Raw genomic sequence first — 22,354 nt, forward strand, 5'->3', positions numbered from 1 at the left:
AATATTAAATGTCATGGAAAGGGTAAAGAGCAAGCTAAAAGACTAGAACACGGCAATGGTGCGATAGATTATACAATGGCACAGCAGAAGCCTGAGAAAACAGCAGAAAAGAAGGAGGCTGGAGAAAGTAAATAAGAGATATTCTGAGGAAAAGGACATTTGGAAGCGGAATACTGCTGTGAGCAAGCCAGTAACGTTGGACTGAAATCAGTAGGAAAGAAAGAGAAAGGGTGATTGGTTAATATTATAAAGTATAAAAGATTAGAAAGAGGATAATTAGCGCCCTCCCCATCTCCAGAAAGATAGGAAATGGACAAAGGAAGTTAAAGTTACTTTCCAACAGAAATGCTGCTATTCACTTTTTTCCTAAAAAAGCTCACAGCTACTTTCGGAGATGAAGCCGTTTTTACCGCCAGGATGTTGCACAAGAGATTATTAAATCTGAGAGTGAAAAGTCATGGCCAAAAAGTGCTATCAACCTTGAGCTGTCAGAAAAGGAAGGATGCTTGCATAAGACTCATTTCATATAGCCACTGAAATTCTTATTTCTTATAATTAATTGCTTCTGAGGTCGATTGCCAGGCAAGTTGAATTAACCTGCAATTGGAACAACATACCAATGTAGTAATTAAAATGTACTTGATATTCTTTGTAAAAAGCCAATTAAATGTTTGACCAGGCGGAATATATAACTGATTGAATGGATGAGTTTTTTTCCTTGCTACTAGTATTATTAGTAACCTCACACACTGGTAACCTCTAGGGCCTGCTACTGCCTAAAATGTAGGGAAATTAGTATGAGTACAAAACCAGCAAATATTAAATAGAAAAAGTCAGAAAAAGCAATTATGCTTAATTCTAGAGGGTAGACATAAGTACCTATAAATGTAATTCTATATTACATGTGTACATGTATACGCGTGTCTATGTATCTGTATGTATGCTAGCACATATATGTGTGTGTATTTATATATACGTGTGTGTGTGTGAATATGTACGTATGTATAAATGCATATAAATGTATAACACAGTTCTATTTTCTGCTTATAGCAGGTATTCCTTGTTCATATGATGCACCAATGTTTCCTACTATGGTGTCCATGGCTTACAGGTGCTCCTGAGAACCAACAAACTATATCACTACAGCGCCCTTCAGCTCTCACTGCCTGTGATTCTGTGATTGTTGCTTTGAGATCCTATGATCAACAAATCTTGAAAAATATATAGCTCCTACCCTCAAGATCACTATTTCTATTTTAAATTTTTTTTTTAAAAAAGATTTCATTTATTTGACAGAGAGAGACACAGCGAGAGAGGGAACACAGGCAGGGGGAGTGGGAGAGGGAGAAGCAGGCTCCCAGCGGAGCAGGGAGCCTGACGGGGGCTCGACCCAGGACCCTGGGATCACGACCTGAGCCAAAAGCAGACACTTAACAACTGAGCCGCACAGGCGCCCCATCTATTTTAAATTCTTTAAGAATAGGTTTACCTTGGGGCACCTGGGTGGCACAGCGGTTAAGCGTCTGCCTTTGGCTCAGGGCATGATCCCGGAGTTCTGGGATTGAGCCCCACATCAGGCTCCTCTGCTGTGAGCCTGCTTCTTCCTCTCCCACTCCCCCTGCTTGTGTTCCCTCTCTCGCTGGCTCTCTATCTCTGTCTAATAAATAAAAATAAAATCTTTAAAAAAAAAAAAAAAGAATAGGTTTACCTTGCAATTGGTGCTGAACTACACTATTCTTTGACTTTGCGAGTTCAAGTGGCTGAACAATACTCAACAAATGAAGGTAGTTTATAGAAATAAAATTTTTCAAACTGCTCACAAAAAGATAAGCCAAAGGCTCTTATATATGTGATCATTAAAATATGTATAAATTGGTTTAACGTAATTATAATATTTTTTCTTGCTGCAATTAACAAAGTATAAGTTTTGAGTTAGGATAATATCTTTGTTCAAACTCCAGGGTTATGTTGACTTTCACTTACATGTACTAAATACATGGCAAGAATCAGTCACGGAAGTTGCACTGCTCACTGAAAAAGGCCTATTGAACAATGTTACTGCTAAAGCAAATAAGACACACCCATTGTGCGAAAGAACCAAAAAGATTCACCAGAAATTCATATTTAAATAGAGAATAAAACATCAAAAGCATTGGTTGAATATTTGGTTACATGATTTTATTCCTCTAAATATATATGTGAGCCAAATGTAAAGGCATACCTTTTATGTCATGTAACCCGGATGGTTGACATTAAATTTTAATTTTTAAATATTTTAACTTCTGTAAATATTCCTAACTCTTAAGAGAATAATCAACTTCTCCTTTCCTGTCATTTTAAAATCTCCATTCTCGTTTGCTTGCTTTTGGGGGGGTGGTTTTGTTTTGAGGGTAGCAATCACAGCATTGGTATTTAAGTCACTAGGTCACTAGATGGAGGAAGAGTTGATAGAGATTGCACAGAGCAGGTGACAGTGGGGCTTTAGCTAGCCCCTGTCCTCTCACTGGAAATACCCACAAGTTAGAGATACCCGGGAGAAGGGCTTAGCAGTGGGCTCAAAGATTCATTGGTTTGGGTTTAGGAGTTCTCACTGCTTTAAAGCATAAACTTTGGACTAAATATTTCCAACAAGCAATGCTCTATTAGAACCACTTGTTTGAGGTAAGAAATCAAGATCTCTGGTACAGGAAAGTCATTATTCAGGAAATAGATTGCTACTTGCTTAATATGTATTCCAGACTCTTGCTTTTTCGTTCCTTCTCCTTCTGCAAACTTTTAAGACAATTGTGTGTTTGTTGAACTTCTATCAAGTGATAGTCAAAAAAAAAAAAAAAAATAGGAGAAACTAAGATTACCAGTCTGTACTAAAAGTTCTGGTTACAGTGTACTAAGGCAAAAGATTGAGAATGGAATTTTAAAAAATAAACCCTCAATATTACCTTTATATTTTAAGTATCTGTGATAATTTGGTCCTTTAAAAGTACAAGTACAGGGGCACTTGGGTGGCTCAGTCGGTTGAGCATTTGGCTCTCCATCTTGGCTCAGGTCACGATTTCAGAGTCGTGGGATGGAGCCTGTGTTGGGCTCCATGCTCAGCAGGGAGTCTGCTTGAAATTCTCTCCCTCTGCCCCTCCCCCGCTGTGTGCTTTCTCTCTCAAAAAAATAAATGACTCTTTTTTTAAAAAATACAAATAGATTCACATATACTTAAGTATATTACAAAAAATGTATCCCAAAATAAATCACCCTCGCCCGTTCCAAACCTGATTGCCAAAACAAAGCATTATAAAGTTAAAAAACTCAGTATTAGATCTTGCCTTATATCTCATTGATTAGACTATCATTCATTTGTCCCATTTTCTTGAAAATGAAATCTGATCTGAAATTAGTAGCTCTAAATACTGAGAAACACACAAGTAATTCTAAGCACATCTGATCTCCTGCTATAATTTCTCAAAATGTATAAATCATATGACTTTGGCATAATCAGCATGTTAATAATAAATTTTCTACCTTATTGTGGCTAATTCAATTAACTACAAAGTAGTACATATCAAGGAAAATTGTATTCTTTGTATAATGTAAGTATTTTGCGAAGAGCTCTATTATCCAGCTTTGTGAAAATTAAATGAAGAACAATAATAGTGACTATTCCAGAATGTATAATGCTGCTCCAAATTCATGAAGGGGGACAAAAAAAACCTTGATGTAGTTACATAACACAAGAAACAGTACCAATCACCCTTCTAGAAGTGGCTACAACACATCAGCCAGCTGTCAAAATCTGTGCCACAGATACTTGAAAAAGTGCTTCTAGAACAGAAACACCCTACACCCTAGTTTCTGAGAAATTACAAAAGAAGACAATGATAACTAGAGGCCAATATGAGCTCACAAAGATGACAATTATCAAACTCATCTCATTGGCCTGTTTCTTTCGGGTTACTAGATGCTGACTCCAGGTAAAAACCATAGACCACCCACTAGCCGCCTAACATTATGCACATTGAAATCAACCAGAAAGGCTAGAGTATCACAATCCTGAACTTATCCCAGATTTCTCGAAATAGAATCTCCTGGTGTGGCATTTTAAAAAGCTCCTCAGGTGAATCTGATGAAGCTAATACACTGTCAGTTCATAAATCAGCATTTGTGAAGCAGAGGTGTGTGAAGATAGTTTGGTTTCAGGAACATACTCCACAAGGCATATTGAAGCATTGTTAGGGAAAAGAGAAAAAGTTGGAGAAATAAGATGATATGGGCTAGAAACGGAGATCAGGTATCTTGATAGCTAGAGGAATAACTGAACTCACTGAGTGCAGATCTGTCAAATTGGTAATCATGCCTTACTTGAATCTTAGATGAAATGTTGTTACTATAATGTAGAGGTTATCCTGGAATGAAGTCTCTAGAGGCATGCCATGAGGCTCTGTCCTTGGGTTCTGTCTTATTCAAAATATTTTAACAAAGACTTTGACAGTAAAGAAAAAAAAAGGTGTTGATCAAATTTGTGACTGGCTCAACAAAAAGAAATAGCTCATCTATAAGACAATAAAAATAGAATTTTAAGACTTAATTGAAAATAAGATGATATTTAAGAGAAATAAATGTAAAATACTGAATGCAAGCTTAACATATTGATTTAAATGGGGAGAGGGTAAATCTGGCTGGGATTTTTCACTTTTTCCAAATACATTGTAGAAAAATAACTGATCCTCATCAGAAAAAGCACAAGCAAACTGAGGCAATATTAACAGAACAAAAGAGATAACAAGCCCAGGGCATTCTGCTGGTTGGTACCTAAATGGGTGAATGAAGGTCTAAGTCTACTAGGATCCCTGCCAGGGCTCAGAGGAAGAAGGGAGGCAGCAGGAAAATGAGAAGTTTTAATACTTCAGCTTAAGTAAATAGACTCCCAGGGCCCATTCAGATATTTTAGGTTTCCCAACCAAGAGGTGAGAGCCCCAGGGGAGCTCCTGACGTTCGGGGGGAGAAACTGGGGCTGAAAACTGAGGAAGGGTCCCACTTTCATTGATCTATGTTTTCCAGAAGAGAGATGAGGAGTTGACTGGAGAATAAAACCTGACTCACATAAGGGTTGTTAACACCCCAGGAATAAAACTCTTTCTTTTCTCTGGCCCCAGAATACACGGAGTATGGTACAAAATAATCAGATAATCAGGGGCCCCTGGGTGGCTCAGTTGGTTAAGTGTCTGCCTGTCTCAGGTCACGATCTCAGGGTCCCTGGATCAAGCCCTGAGTCGGGCTCCTTGCTCGGTGGGGAGTCTGCTTCTCCCTCTCCTTTTGCCGCTCCCCCTGCTCCTGCTCTCTCTCTCTCTCTCTCACACACTCTCTCTCTCAAATGAATATATAAAATCTTTTTAAAAATCAGATAATCAGAGGCAAGCAGAAACTCTACGATGATGCTTGGTTGTAATCTGAATACTGGAAAACTCTGAGACTCTTCAAAAGGACTATGGAGTCACAGAACCATGTGAACTTCCATCAAGAAAACGAGTTCTGGCTGGCTAATGAGGATCTGTCAGAAGCTTCAGAAATGTTTCTTCAGCAGGAAACAGAAGGGAGGTGGGTAGGTAGTTCTCACCTGGGTCTCTGAGAGATGGAGGAGGAAGGAAGCAACAACGGCCACGACGAGGGAAGAAAACATAGTGTAGAGGCTTCCCGTTCAGCAGCTCACCCAATACTAAATCCCTCCTCAGTCCCCAAGCTTAGTGGGCATCAGAACCACTGTGTTATCTGGTCAAAGTTCAGATTTCCGGACCCTACACTCAACCTACTATGTTAGAATTTTGAGGGGGTCCTTGTGAGTATACATTTTAACAAGCACTCTCAAGGGATCCCGATGCAGGTGCTCTGCGGGCCACATTGTGAGAAACTCTCTTTAGAAAGGAGGTCACCAGGTAAGTGATACCTCTCAAGGGAGCTCCCATCCCTCAGGGCCCTGCATTCCGCATCAGCCTCCTATTACCTGAGCCTTGCACGCTTTGCCCTCACTCCTGTGGCAACAAAGCTGACACACAGCTGACACAGATGTGATTCTTTTTATACAGAAGTCCTTCTGATCCCCAGTGTCTGAGACTGCAGAATTCAGCTCCGTGACGACTATAATAAAAAGCAAACTGAAGAGCCCAAAGAGGTTAGTACACCAGGCTAAACCAATGGGATCATGCTCACACCCCCAGCTCCAAGGAAGACCAAGTCTCGTCATGAATCTGAAAGCAAATTCAGCCTTGCAAGAAAAAAAAAAAAAAAAATCCCAGGCTTCAAAGTGAGCTGGCTTACTCAAATAAAAGACTCTTTGCCTTAGGGTCTCATTCATCAGATCCCTGATGAAGAGGTGGAAGGGCCTCAGCTGCCAGGTTTCACCGGAATCCTGTGTAATGATACTGAGGAGGGGTTCTGGCCAAATTCGCTCCTTCCTAACCTTTCATCTCTTTCGGCCCACTTCCCGCAGCCTGAGGCCTATGGGTAACCCAGGCCGGATCCGTCCCTTTCCACATAATTACGTATTTGACGTTCCTGCTCAGTCTAGGACAAGTTAAGTAACAGAGGCACTTAGGATGTAAATTTTAGAGGACAATCACTCTCAGGGTCACACAAGGGGGGTCTCTCTCGCCTCCCCCTAGACCCGGCCGTGGGGTGCAAACCTCAGCACAGTAAGGGATAACTGAGAGGTGACAGTTGAGGTCACAGAACAGGAGACAGAAAAATGACTGCTGTCCTCAAATATGTGAAAGAGTACATTGAAAGAGACTGATAGAGTACATTGGTTCTATGTTATTCCAGAAGACAAAATTTGAACCAGTAAGTGGAATTTAGTAGGAAGCCAATTTCAGCTGAAAAAAAAAAATACTGTTATCACAATGGCTGATATTTATAGAGCACTGAATTAAGAGCTTTACACAATGTCATTAATCCTCACAACTCTGAAGATCAATCTTATCCTCACAGTTATGCAGATGAGGGAATTGAGAATAAGACAGGCCTAGTAAACGGCCTAAAGCCACACAATGTCTAAGTGACAGGGCAGGGCTAGCAACCAAACCCAGGTTTGTCTGCTTTGAAGCTGAGGCTCCTGACTACAACACTAAGTTACTTTCTATCAAATGTGTAAAAACTGGATCAGGACATTATATTTAAGCAAAATATAACCTATGGCCATCTCTTAGTGATATTATTTTTATTTATTTTTAAAAGATTTTATTTATTTGTTCATTTATTTGACAGAGAGAGAGATCAGGAGCAGAGGGGAAGGGTAGAGGGAGAAGCAGGCTCCCCACTGAGCAGGGAGCCTGATGCAGGTCTTGATCTCAGGACCCCAGGATCATGACCTGAGCCGAAGGCAGATGCTTAACTGGCTGAGCCACCCAGACGCCCATTAGTGATATTATTTTTATAAAGGCCTCATAAGGGAGGTTAGAATAGTGACCCCCCTGAGGTGTTCCACCAAACCAGCTTGGCAGGAATCATTTGCAGTATGCTGATATACTGATTCCTTCAGCTCCCGAGCCACCGGCTCAGGGTATCAAGAGGCCCCGAGCTGCTAGTCCCTGGTTATCCCAGTGAAGTACACAAATATGAGGGCCGTAGATGCCGGGATGGGAAAAAAATTTAGGAAGCGCTTCCAGACTAACATTACTATGGGTTTAAGTTCCTCATCCTTAACCCTGGCCACAGGGAAGAATCACCTGGGGGCATTTTTTTTTTAAGATTGACTGATTGATTGATTGATTGATTGATTGGTAGAGAGAGTGTGTGAGAGAGAAAGAGACAGAGAGTGAGCAGGGAGGTGCAGTAGGGGAGGGAGAGGGAGAAAGGATCTGAAGCAGACTCCGCACTGAGCATGGAGCCCAAGAGGGGGGCTGGATCCCATGACCCTGAGATCTTGACCTGAGCGGAAACCAAGTCAGATGCTTAACTGACTGAGCCACCCAGGCACTCCCTGGGGACACTTTTTAAAAGATACTGATGCCTGAGCCCCACCCCAGTCAATTATATTGAAATCTATGCAGGTGGGACCCGGGCATCAGGGTGCTTTAATATACTGCCAGGATTGAAACTGCTCTTGATGACAGTGCTCAAAAGAAAAAAATTAGGTGGTTGGTAAAAAGTTTGCTTTTCCACAAATCAGATGACCAGTTATAAAGCTGGAGTAATCTACATAAACTGCATGAAAGTATCTCTGACCTCCAATATTTTTTTCTTTTTTCTTTTTCTAATATGGCTATTAGAATTTTTTTATTAGTTTCAGAGGTAGAACGTAGTGATTCATAACACCCGGCGCTCATTCTATCAAGTGCCCTCCTTAATGCCTATCACCCAGTTACCCCATCCCCCCACCTCCAAAATTTTTAACCAAATTATAAATCTTGCTCCAAGTGTTAATCTTTTAGATCAACAGGGCCTTGAATATCATGGGTGTTGCAAAACTAATTTGCTGGTGCACACTCAGGTTCTTTTTGGTAGATTACGGTAACTACCAAAGAAGTCTGAGGTGAGAATTAGCTATGCCAGCACAAGTTGGTATGAGATACAATGAGAGCAAGTTCCAAACTAATTCTGCATAAACAAACATACACTGGCAAGCAAAAACAGTTTAACTTGTTGCATTAGCTCAACGAAGTCCTGACTCGACATCCTTTCAGGGGCTCCAATACATCCCATATGAAAGGCTCACTGAAGGCAGCAACATTCCCTGGTAGGGTGCTGTGCCCTGTGGGATGTGCACTCTGTCAAAAATACACCTTAACCAAGAACTGGACATGGCGCTGATCTACGCGATCAAGCCTCAGGTACCCTTCCAATGTTAAGTTAGTTATATACCTAGTAGATTCTTATTGCCTGTTCTTACAATGGGAGGCAAGGAAGTGTCTCTAAATTATTTTAGCCAATGCACCTATTTAGAATATCTATAATTTCACCAATGAGATTTCATTCCTAACATTTATTATGCTAATTTAGAAGTTACTTGCTTTACCAATAAAACCCATTTTGACATTCCAAATGCTGTCAGATCTTCTGTAGTTACAGAGAAATAGATCACTGAAGAATTTGTAGTGGCCAAGAGTGTGGCCCTTTCTGATACCATGCTAGCTGGCCATTTAACCTACTATTCTTGGCAGCATGCTAGATGACCAGCCACGTCTAGAAGTAAAACTTTAACTGCACGTACGTTATGTCACCCAGATTATAAATTACAGCCCTTACAGCACAATATATAGCCCTGTATAATATACAGCCTTGTATAAGGCAAGGCCCATTTTGTACTAACTATATCAGGCCTGATTACACAACATATATGAAAATATTTCCTGGTAGCTAGTAGAAAACAGAAACTATGTGTTTACGAAGTTATCGGATTTATTTGGAAAATGTTGATATTGACAGGGTTTCTAATACATGGGCCTGTGACTGAATTCTTTCCATTGTTTAGAGTACAGATGAATTCATGCTAACCAGCCTCTTTGTACTCCCAGAACCACTGTACAACCAGGCCTGGGCTAACACCGTGAAGTTGCCAAGGATAAATGATAAAGAGTAAGCGGCTTTTCTAACCCCAATTGGTTATTTGCATACGATACATGCATCAGTTACTTCTCTGGTTTAAGGAAGTTAGATTGATGCTCTTTATTAATGTTGTCTTTAATTTTGGGGGGGGTCTTAATAAAGCCAATTTGTAATATACTTTAGTGCATTACCAATTGGAGAACATTTCTGAAAAAACTCAATAAAACGTATATTACCTTACATTTTCTTCTTCTGAAAGCAAATCTACATTTTCACCACTTCCTAAAGCAGATGTTCAATTTTTAAGATTTTTTAAACCAGTACTTACTGAACAACCACTGTAGATAAAGTGATATACAGACCCGAAAGGATAACAGACATCCCTTGACAGACATTATGCAAAGTGCAGAGTGCTTATCAAACTGAAGAGGAAGAACAGAGGAACAGAACTGCCCATGACCTTGCAGCAGGCCATAATGGCATAGTATCTCTTTAGAAATTGCCATGAAATCGCTTCCCAAAATATTTTTGGACAAAAGTAAAAATAGAAACCAGCATTTAACTCTAAAACAGGCGAGAATGTCGTAGCAGAGCAGCCACAGAGAAAAATGAAACTTGGCCTTTTTACCGTTGGTAGTAAGTGGACACAAATATATCAGGCACATGTTTATGGGAAGCAGCAGAGTTTTCAAGGTCAGCTCCAGAAGGCATTATTCCTTTCCTGCATTAAACAATGGCAGCATCATTTAGGGCTAAGTAAATCTTCCCAGGGCTTTGTTACGACTAAAGAAGCCTGACTTGTGGATACAAGGTCAGGGTTAGGTGGTGGGCAGAGTTCTGGACTGCCGCTTCTATTCCTGAGTCTGCCATTACAAAACCATTTTTATTTCTGGTGTTACAAGACCAAATCACTTCAACTTCTCCCTGGGTTTTTATGTGTCCCTGTGCTGTTTACATCTATTCTCTACAAGGAGAGCAGTACACTGAAGAAACCAATTAACTCTGGAAAATAACAAAGGGTTCAAGGTGCAACAGGATCACCAAGAATCATTACTGGTTCAAAGTCCCTTGTGTGGTAAAAACCAGTGATAGGAAATATAATATTTAGTTCCCTGACCTTTTTTTTTTCATAATAATATCTCAACTGCAGAACAGCCAGAACTAAACTCTTCAATGGCTTAGAAGCAAGGCAAACCAGAAAATATTAGAATATACTTCACCGGAGATTTCTAGGCAAGTTAAAATGTGTGATTCAATATATATAAACACACAACAGAAAACGTGATATTTGAGGTCAGCAGGGCTGGACTAGGGAAAGGCAAGACAGAAGTAAAATTTAAGGGAGGGGGCAAAAAAGGTCAGTAATCAGAATAAATAATACTTTAATGCTATGTTTTTAAAAATCAGAATTAATGCAACAAAACTCACGATGAACAAAATATCAATATAAAAAAAAAGTTAAGTAAAAAAGTGCCTTGTAGAACGACATAAGAGCCAGAGGCAAAAAGAAAAAATAATACCAATTCTGTCTTTATTTAAAATTTTGATATTTTGTTCATCATCGTTTTTTTGGCATTAATACTGAGCTTTTTTGTTGTTCGTTGATACTCCCTAACATTTTGTCATCCAGGACTGTGCCTTGCTCAGCTGACTCGAGTTGTGGCCTTGAGGGGTGAATACCAGTTCCTAGAAAGGCTGTGGGAGTAAATCTGGCCTCCTGGGGAACAGGTGCTGTGGGCCGGATTGCCCCCAAGGAAAGGGCTGGAGGCATCGGGATGAGAACTCACGCCTGCGGCCAGACCCCAAGCCTACCTCGCTTGTTCTGCGTGCCGTGCTTCCTGGCCAGGGTGAGTTCCCTCTGGATTCGATTTTCCAGGTACTCTTGTTTCTTGCTCAGCATCTCCTCAGTCTCCCGAAGTCGGGCCAGGGCCTCCTGGGGGCTGGGAGCAGCTCGGCTTTTAGAAGAGCCTCCCCCTTTAAAGAACTTGCCCAACTTGCTCATGGCTGTGGATTTGAGGGGCGAGCGTCCCGGCAGTGGCTCAGGAGCTCCCCACCCGGCCGCGCCGGCGGAACAGGTAAGCGAGGTCGTCCTCTGCTCTCGGGGGGCCCAGAACCAAAAAGGCGGCGCTCCTGGGAATCAACAAGTCGTCGGGGGCAGGTGACACAGACTCCTGGGCATTTCCTGGCGGCCGCCTCGGCCCCGCCCCTCGGCGCGGCTGGGGCGGGGAGGGCACTGGAGTCGGATGTGCCCGTCCGGGCCGGCGCCACCCGGCCGTCCGGGAGTTCTAGGAGAGCAGGGGAAAGAGGAGGAAAGATTTGCTGCTTGATCCACACTGAGGACACACCCAGGGTTGACGGACTGACTAGTTTGCGAATGGCTCAGAGAAGAGCGAACCAATTTTCCGGGGGGGTCTCCTGTGAGGCCTGAAAGTGCGCTTTATCGACCCAGATTAAATTAAACAAACAAAAGAACAAACAACACTTTGTTCCACGCATGTGTTTTTGCTAGCGAGTGTGTGCAAGCGTAGTGTTTCTGTATTCAGGTCTCTGTCCTTGTGAGTAAGAATAATCAGGTATGTTTGTGTCGGTGTATATTGTGTGGGGGGCAAGGGCTTCCAGGCCATTTGTCTGCCACTCTGAAGCAGGTCTGTGGGCAAGTGGTTTACAATAGGAGCAACTGGTCTGACTGGGCTTGTCTCTGCAGATAGAGACTCTGGGCAGGGTGATGTGTGCCTGGCTGCCAGTTGGCACAGATGGATTCTAGATCATCCTTACATGGCTTGAAGTGGGTGAAAGATGGTATTCCTCTCTTTCCCTAATGTCAGGACTGAGTGATTGGTGCATTCCATTTTGTAATTAGGTAGGCATCTGAAGCTTTCAGTGTGGATGTTGGTGTTTCAAAAACCTTTAATGGAGTGCATTGTGTCTGTAAATATCTTTACAAAGACACCTAGGAATAAAAAGGAGAGAGCATCCCAGAGAAAAGAACCATTCTGTTCATGCTCACTATCTCAGTCCCGTTATTTAGTTGCAAGCAGAGACTTTGGTAAGATGAAAGGACAGCCGTAGATAATGATTATGGATGGTGTAACACAACCGAAAACCTGTGCTGAGCATGCTACAATGCCGTGGAATATGGAATGGAGCCTATGGTCTAGTTTTGAAGGGCTAGTACATACTCCCACATAATACACCCCTATTTGAGCAACATTACCCAACACCATCAGAACCTATTTGTGATGTTAGCTAACCACTGATTGCTAAAGGGGAAAAAAAGCATCCATTACTATAACAAAGACACTGCGATGCCCAAGATCAATAACCCAATTTTGTCTGCCATTATAGTAACACAGAAGCAGCAGGTTGATCCATTTTACCCAACAATGGTGTAGCCAGCATCAAACTTTGACAAAGAAATAGAACATTTTCTCAGGAGGCTCACTGGTATAGATCTTACACACACAAACATGTGAACTTATCATTTCCCAATAAGTCCAGCCAGCCACCTCTGATCATTTCCTGCCTGTCTGTGCAAAGCGCTTGTGGTCTATAACACATATGTTACTACAATCTTGTATGTATTATGTAAGTATTGTGTTTTATTATCTAAATATTTCATCAATCTGTCTTGGAACTTATTTTCTTGCTTAGATTTTAATCCCATGAGAATTTAGAAGGAGCACGTATTCTGCTATGGTTCCCATTGCTGGTTAGTTTAACCAATCTTCATTAAGAATATTCTGTATATAAGGTACTAGAAATGCAAGTATAATCTGCCTTCTAGGAGTTTACCTTCTAGTGATAGTAGTGACAACTGCCATCTTTTGAGCACTTACTATGTGGCAGGCACACTACATGTATCATTAATAACCCTACATAAACCACACAAAATAAATACTGCTATTTCTGTTTAACAAATAAGGAACCAAAGGCTCAAATGGTAACTTTGCCAAGTTCACACAGGCAGTTAGAGGGTAAGAGATCTTTCTATTTTAAAACTTATGGTCTTCTCATTATTTACATGACCTTCTTTCCTGCTATGTGGCTTGGTCCAGAGGAGAAACCCATTAAGTATTTATTTAATTAAACAAAGTGGAGGATGAAGAGGCTGGTATGATGCATTAACTTAGTTAAGGCATCCTCCAAGAATTATTGAATTCACTGAGGGGTGTATTTAAATAAGAACTTCTCCACTATAGCAAAACATGCTTTTGTGGTTCACTGACAACTATTTTTCGTTGGGAGAACATTGAACAAGTGGAACAGAGGACTGAAAGTTATAATGAGGAGTTGCTTACTCATCCTTCCATCCATGTTTTCATTTAATGGATATTTATTGAGCATTGAGCATCCCTTTGTTCCAGGCATTATGCTAGATGTTGGAGAGACCATTAAGAATAAGAAAGAGAGGCGCCTGGGTGGCTCAGTTCATTAAGTGTCTGCCTTCAACTCAGATCATGATCCTGGAGTCCTGGGATTGAGCCCCGCATCAGGATCCCTGCCTACCCGGGAGTCTGCTTCTCCCTCTACCCCCACCCTGCTCTTATGCTTCCTCTCTTGCTAATAAATAAATAAAATCTTTTTTTTTAAAGAACAAGAGAAAGATATTTTCTAGTTTAGGGGAAAAGATAGGAGTTAAGCAAATTATCTCACAAAAAGTGGACTTTATAACCTAAAGTTATAATAAGTTCTATGGAGAACTTAGAAATACAGAGAACTGTAAGAACAAATAATATAGAAAGCAGCTATTGTCTTAGGGGTTCACAATAGCCAAACTATGGAAGGAGTCAAGATGTCCTTCAACAAATGAATGGATAAAGAAGATGTGATTCATATATACAGTGGAATATTACTCAGCCATCAGAAAGGATGAATAACGACCATTTGCATTGACATGGATGGAACTGGAGGGGATAATGCTAAGTGAAATAAGTCAAGCAGAGAAAGACAAATATCATATGGTTTCACTCATATGTGGAACATAAGGAATAACGTGGAAGACCACAGGGGAAGGGAGGGAAAACTGAACGGGAAGAAATCAGAGAGGGAGACAAACCATGAGAGACCTTGGACTCTGGGAAACAAACTGAGGGTTACAGAAGGGAGGGGGAAGGGGGATGGGCTAACTGGGTCATGGGTATTAATGACATGTGGTGATGAGCACATGTTATATGCAACTAAAGAATGGTTAAACACTACATCAAAAACTAATGATGTACTATATTTTGGCTAACATAATAAAATAATTTTTTCTAAAAGGTGGCCTGGAAAAGTGACATTTAAGCTGGAATTTGGATGATGAATAGAATTTACCTAGATGTAGAGAAGGAAAAATTGGTATTCCAGATAAGGAATCATTCATTCATTCTTCATCTTTTCTGAGTGCAAACTATGTACCCAACACAATTCTAGATGCTAGAGATTCAGCAGTGAAGAAAGAAAGACTAAAATCCAAGTATTTTTTGGAGTCTACTTTCTAGCTAGGAGAAGACAGGCAATTCATTAATTAAGAAAGTAATAAAGCAGGCAGTGCTAAAGAACTAAAATTTTAGACAATCTGTGCAAAAATCTTGAGTGTGAAATATTAGAATTTGAAAGAAGGTCAGGGTAGCTGGGGTTTGGAGACAGAAGAGGACAGTGCTGTAAGATTGCCTTTAAAGGTAGTCAGAGTCCTGATCACATGATGGGCTAAGCTTTATCCAAAGAGGAAATGAAAATCAATCAGAAATTAAAACAAAGGATTTAGTCATTAATTCATAATTCAATAAAAATCAATTTTACCCAATTTAATGTGTAGAAATGCATGTGGTGTGCAAAGCAAGATACATTTGAATTAAAAATCATTTCCTTCCATTAATACATAACCTCAATAGGGAAAAGATAATACTTGCAAGCAAGTAAACCACCCAAATATATATTAGTGTTTAATCCAGCAATGGGATATAGAGAATAAATTTTTAAATCAATGATGTAGAAGCTGAAAATAACACATTTATCTTCATTCAATACTCATCCTACAAATGTGGTTTCATAAAGAGTTCTCAGCATCTAGTGTATTTTTCATTTTCTAATCTCAATTGATCTCAGTTAATAAGGAGGCTGTTGTTCAAAAGAATGATCTTGTTCAGGATGATTTACCATGGTTAAGATGGCAAAGGAAATTGGAAATTTATAGATCTGTTAAAAAGACCTAGATGTCAGGCTAATTGATACATTTTGGCCACTGTGTGAAATTACATCCATTTTTAGAATGCCAAATGAATTCTCTAAAGCAACAGAAGAAGAATTACCCTTTAAACATACTGCAGAATCATCATCAAATAGTTATTTATTAAGCAGCCCAACAAGCATGTACACATTCTTTTCATCAGTAGTTCCTTTTGTTTCTTAGAACCAAATATTCATTGTATGTAATAATCACACGTAATAATGAGTACAAAAGTAGCCCTTATGAAAAAATAATAATTTTGCAAAAATAACTTTTATTGCCCTCATTCATAGTGAAGATACATGGTGCCTGTGACTCAGTTTTGCCTGCATAGCTCTTAATCCATATTTTCCCATATCTCTGCCTATCCCTGATCAGAAAGAAGTTACAGAATCTGAGTTATCAGATTTGGCTGTAGAATGTTTTCTATATCAACCACTTACTTAATGAATATAAAATGAGATATAGCCCTCTACCTTAATATCACCTTTATTGCATAATCTACCCAAAGTTGATTCTTACACTCTCCTTTACCTCCAGAATTTCCTTATATGGGAGTGCAATCACATGAGATTTGTACTTCGTTGAGGAACACACAAGTTGTTTCTAATTTTTTTTTTTTAAAGATTTTATTTATTTATTCGACAGAGATAGAGACAGCCAGCGAGAGAGGGAACACAAGCAGGGGGAGTGGGAGAGGAAGAAGCAGGCTCATAGCAGAGGAGCCTGATGTGGGGCTCGATCCCATAACGCCGGGATCACGCCCTGAGCCAAAGGCAGACGCTTAACCGCTGTGCCACCCAGGCGCCCCGCAAGTTGTTTCTAATTCAGCTCCTTCCCTTCTCAAATAATGATGCCTTCCTTTTGCTCAGGCCAAAAGCCCTGGAGTCATCCTTCACACCTCTCTTTCTCTCACCTCCATCTAATCCATCAGCAAACCCCATGTGCTGTAACTCCTACAGAAACCTGATCACTCACCACCACCAACACTGCTGCCATCCTGGGCGCCTGGGTGGTGCAGTCGTTAAGCGTCTGCCTTCGGCTCAGGGCGTGATCCCGGCGTTCTGGGATCGAGCCCCACATCAGGCTCCTCCACTAGGAGCCTGCTTCTTCCTCTCCCACTCCCCCTGCTTGTGTTCCCTCTCTCACTGCCTGTCTCTCTGTCAAATAAATAAATAAAATCTTTAAAAACAAAAAACAAAAAAAACCACTGCTACCATCCTGCTCCCAGCCATTCTCATCTCTCAGCTAGATATCACAGACTTCTAACTGACTTCCCTGTGATCATCTTGCCCTTGCTGCTATTTCCCTATAAGGCAGCCAGAATGAGCCTGGGTCAGACCTCCCTACGCCCAATTGACTTCTCACCTCACTTCAGGAAAAAGCCAAGCCCTTCACAATGTCTTCAAGTCCCTATATGGGTGCTACTGCCCCCACTGTCACATCACCAGGACCTCCCTGCCCACCTATCCAGACATTCTACCCCCTCTCCCACCCCAACCCTGTCCACTCTGCTCTAGTCACACTGACCTCCCCACTCTGACTGGAATTCGCCAGGTACACTCTCACTGCAGAGCCTTTGCACAGCTCTTCTGCCTAGAAACCTGTCCCAGACACCCATGTTGTTCACTCCTTTATGTTGTATAGGTCTTGATTTATGTCTCGTCTTCTCACTCCACCCTCTTTAAAATTGCAGGCCTCTCCCCTCACCTTCCTACTCCTACAGAACTCCTACTCACTTTCCCAGCTTTATTTTTCTCATAGCACTTACCACCATCTATCATATGCTGTTTTGGTTTTGTTATTCTGTTCATTTTCCATACCCCTCCCCACGAGAATGCTCCCCATGACAGCAGGGATCTTTATTTATTTTGTTTACCAGTGTATTCCCCGTTTCTAGAACAGATCCTGGCACATCAAAGGCTCTATATCAATATTTATTGAATACATGAATGAAGAAATACAACATAAGTGATAAAATATTCAAATGGTGGTGTAAAATATGAAAATATTGGGAAGTACATTCTCTAGATCCAGTAATCTGTGTTATCATTCTGATACAGAAGAGAAACCTATACTTTGAAGCTTTAAATCTCTGAGACCAGTATGCAAGTGTTCTCACAGAATTTCTGGCCATATTAATTGAGACAACGGAAAAAACTTTGGACAGATGGTGCACCCAGCACTCAAGAAGGATGTAATCACTTTCTCATATTTTAAAAATGTACTCTCTAGAAATTAATTCACATCTTAAAATATTTGATTCCTTTTTATTGGTGAGAATTTCAAGGAGTAAAGTTAATGATAGCTGTTATTACACATCAAAAAATATTTTTTTCAAAGATTATTTATTTGAGAGAGTGTGTGTTCGTGCGCAGGAAGGGGAGTGAGGGGGAGGGGCAGAGTAAGAGGAAAGAGCAGACTCCCCACTGAGCGTGGAGCTGGATTCAGGGGCTCCATCCCAGGACCCTGAGATCATGACCTTAGCCGAAACTGGATACTTAAATGACTGAGCCACCCAGGCATCCCTACACATCAAAATAATCTTATGGTTAGCACCCTGCAGGCCAATGTAGAGGGGCTCTTCCCTTCCCCACTATCTCTTCCTGAGGAGTACAGGTGTTTATTAAGAAATGATTCCTGGGGCCTGGGTGCCCCAGTTGGTTAACTGTGTGACTCTTGGTCTCAGCTCAGGTCTTCACCTCAGGGTTATGAGTTCAAGCCCCATGTTGGGTTCCATGCTGGGCGTGGAGCCTACAGAAAAAAAAAAAAAAAATAAGAAATAAAAGGTAAAAAAAAAAAAAAGAAAAAAGAAAAAAAAAAAGAAATGACTCCCCATCTGGGTCTGAGGGGCAAAGATACTGATGTGCCAGGCTTGAAGTCCAGACTTGTTTTGGTGGAAAAATAAAGCTTCATGAATGTAAAAAAACAAAGAAAACCTTACAGTTAATTAATTACATGTGAATACCTAATTTGTGCCCAAATGCAATTTAATCATCGTTTCAAAATAATTTTATGTATGCTTATCAAGATAACTAAATTACCCCTCTAAAAAGTGATTACTTATGAAAATGTTACAAAGTTTCCTTCTGAAACAAACTGTTGCTAAAAAGATGATGTTTTCCAAAACACACACATGCACCTGGCTGCTATAATAATAGTGGTCATGGTAGTCTGATGATGGGTTTTTCTTTGCTTCACATCTTTCCTCAATTCTGCTGATTAAGCCCTAAGCATTATAAATGCCTTTTTACATAATACTGTTTCTCATTCTTCACTATCCTGTTGCCTTCTTTTATTTTCTTTTTAAAGATTTATCTATTTATTTGAGAGAGAGAGAGAACAGGTGAGCAGTGGGAAGAAACAGTTACAGGTTTCAGGGATTAGAATGCGGACAACTTTAGGGGGCCGTTATTTTACTTCAATATACATTCTCATACTTCCCAGAACTGAAACATGGTAAGGCCTCAAAAAAGATGTCTACTGAATCGGTGAATTTACAAGTCAACATTGACATACAGCCGCTCCAAAAGCATTTTACTTTATTCATTTATTTAAATTTCATTAGCCAACATCATTGCCTGAATCCTGTAACTGTTTCCTTATATGTCAAAAAGGACTGCAGGCGTGGTTGAGTTAAGGATCTTGAGGACAGTAGCCTGAAAGATCCAGGTGGGCCCAATGTAACCACAAGGCTTCTTAAGAGAGGAAGGCCGAAGGGTCGGAGTAAGAGAAGGAGACTGATGGAAGCGGGGGAGCATGGAGAAGGGCAGGAAAAGAGATATCCAAGGACGTCATTTTATCCCCCTTGAAGATGGAGGAAGGGGTTGTCATGAGCCAAGGAACACAGGTAGTTTTTAGAAGCTGAAAAAGACAAACTGGATTCTCCCTTTGAACTTTCAGAAGGAACACAGCCATGCCAACACATGGGTTTTATGACTTCTGACCTCCAGTGAGGTAAGATAAAAAAAAAAAAGAATAGTGTTTAAAGCTACTAAATTTGTGGTAATTTGTTACAGCAGCAATAGGAAACCAAGGGACAGTTCTTAAAAGACCCTTGAGAGCTGAAAGATGAGGAGATATTGGGACAAATGTTTTGAAGGAGATACAAAGTGAATGTAACAACAGCAGCATTTGTCGTAGTCAGGAGAACAAAGAATTTTCTAAGGAAAAGGTACTTGAGGTGACCACTAAAGCAAAAGCAGAAACAAACCAACTCAAATAGAAGAGGGAAAGAGCATTCCAAGTAGAAGGAACAGCACTTTTAAGGGTCTGCGGCTATGTCGAGCACAGACTGTGGAGAGGCCTTTGAGCGATAATGAGAAAGGTAGGTTGGGCAAAGATTTGAAAGACTTTGAATGCCAAGCAGAGATATTCCCTAGACTTTGTGAACTCCTTGAGGTCAGAGATCCTGTCTTATTTAATTTTGTATCAAATCTAGAATAGGTTTGCTAAATTAACTTGAGTGCAGATTTTATTTCCCAGCTGATAGAATCCACTGAAGGTTTGTTTTGTGTTTTGGGTCAGGTTAATTACAATATTGCCTAGTTAGTGCTAGTAAGGAGAGTAAGTAGCAATTGCTACAATAGCAGCTGCCTGGTGTCCTGGAGGACTGAATTTTGCCTGAGCGTGCAAAGCTTTCCCTGTTGAAAGGCTAACAGAATTATATTCTGAAGGTGGAGTAAAAGAGAAACCTGTTCTTTAAACTAAAATCTAACTTCCTAGGACCCATCCCAGACCCTCTAAATTAGACCTAGGGAGGGGTATGGGCAGCTGTACTTACTAACAAGCACCCCACCTGATTCTTATTCTCAGTTGGAAAACCCTGGTATAGAGCACATTCAAGGGAAAAGGAAAGGCATGTACATATGAAAGAACCAGAAGATACATTTAGGAAATTATTGGAGAGTAGGGCGCTTGAGGAGAAGTAGTTATTGCTGAGGCTGAGATTGTGAAAAGCTTTACCAATAAAGCTTTTCCTTACTAAGTTAATCTCGTGAATAATGGAGAACCATCAGAAGATCTTAGGTAAGGAACTGAGTTTTTTGGAGAGGAGATAACCTGAGAAGTTGAAGAGTATAGGTTTGAGACCTTTCTGAGGCATAATTGGTAGAGTTTAATGGCTACTTCCATGAGAGAAATAAGAACGGAGTGGTGAAGAATAAATTCAGGGTTTCTAATGTGGTAGACTGCCTTTGTTGGGGTAAGAAAGCATCCCATTTTGGCTTAAGTTTTATATGACAGATGACACCAAGTGAATATTCTACAGACAGAAATAGAGACCTTCAGTCTGGGAGAAAGTTCTCAAGATAAAGAATATGGCTACGGGAGTCATTTGGAACCAGGAGAATTTTACTTCTATGAGGATGTAAATTGATAAACGGACCAAGCACAAAGTTAAGGGGAAACAGACATGTTGACGTAGCACCTAGAGGAGAAATGGGCAAAGGAGACTAGGGCTGAAAGAGCTAGCAACTGCAATCTTGGCTACTCTACTTATCTGATGCTCCCTATACTCCCAGGGTAAGTGAACTGAAAAAATAAGAGTTTTAATTTTATGATTGAGCTGATAAAATATTTGCCACCTATTTAGGACATTCTAAACACTTAGTAAAACTCTAGAAAACCTGCTATTGATTGACCCAACTAGCTAAAAGAAACATACAAAATTAGGTAAGGTGCTGATTCTTAAATTCAAGAATACTAGAAGTCTTTGATACTTGAATTTTAGTCCTGGCTCTTCCACTAATTTGGGCAAACCATTTAAATGCTATAAACCTGTTTTCTCATCTTACCAAAACTGATTGTGGGATAACTGAATGATATCTTAGGTTTCTTCTAGCTCCTAAAATCTAGAGTTTCTCCAGAGACCCAAGCAAGTCTGAGATGGAAATCTTAGATTTATGCAAGAGCAAATCTTGAAGAAGTAACTGTTTCCCAATCTCACCCTTTCCCCTTCTCAATAAATATATATTTGGATAGACCCTGTTACATACGAGGCATTGAATATTTTTCCAGTTCCTGTCATGAGTACATTTTTGATTGCAGCTCATCCCACTGAGTCGTGTCTGGTGTCACATCAGTGGAATGGTATCCATTTGTACCCCACATAGAAGAGCCTCTACTTCTTGGTACCTTTGAAGTGGCTCATCAAGTACCTGAAACTCCCCTTCTTCCCAATGAAATCACAAGCTTTCTTCAGGTAGTTCTGAGACGGGGCTTTCTAAAACGAGGGACTCAGTGAGGTTCAGTACACACTTGGGGCCTCAAGAGCTACAGACTTCGCTTCCCCCCCACCCCGAATTAATAAAAATAAAGAAAAACTTTATTTTTTTAAGTAAGCCTAATGATTCCCTTGCAAGAGGGATTTAAACTATATTATTAAGTAACACTGGTGCAGGACAAATACGGAATTGAATAAGGTCCTTCTCCTTCACTTGATTATTGCAAATATTTGCGCCAGGCACTGTGCCGGTTCGGAGATTGCCGTAGATTAAAAAAAAAAAAAAAAAAAAAAATCCTTGTGAGGTCGTCCCCGATTTGCGTTGCAGCAAGGAGAGAATTTCAGCACGAAGTCTTCCAGATGGATAATTGGGTATTTCCTTAAGGACTGGACGC

General features: G+C 40.6%; 1 protein-coding gene across 1 annotated transcript in view; it reads right to left on the reverse strand.

Annotated features, from left to right (window-relative positions):
* CHMP4C (charged multivesicular body protein 4C) overlaps positions 1-11,750 on the reverse strand; it is a 28,892-nt gene extending 17,142 nt beyond the window's left edge. The window contains exon 1 of the mRNA XM_045806054.2: positions 11,341-11,750. Coding sequence (XP_045662010.1) covers positions 11,341-11,530 — 190 coding nt within the window. The 5' untranslated portion in view covers positions 11,531-11,750. The remainder of the gene's footprint in view (positions 1-11,340) is intronic.
* Between the last annotated feature and the right edge of the window lie 10,604 nt (positions 11,751-22,354).

This window comes from Ursus americanus, chromosome 9 (assembly GCF_024610735.1).
Source record: "Ursus americanus isolate L20-20 chromosome 9, mUrsAme1.1.p, whole genome shotgun sequence".
NCBI lineage: Eukaryota > Metazoa > Chordata > Mammalia > Carnivora > Ursidae > Ursus > Ursus americanus.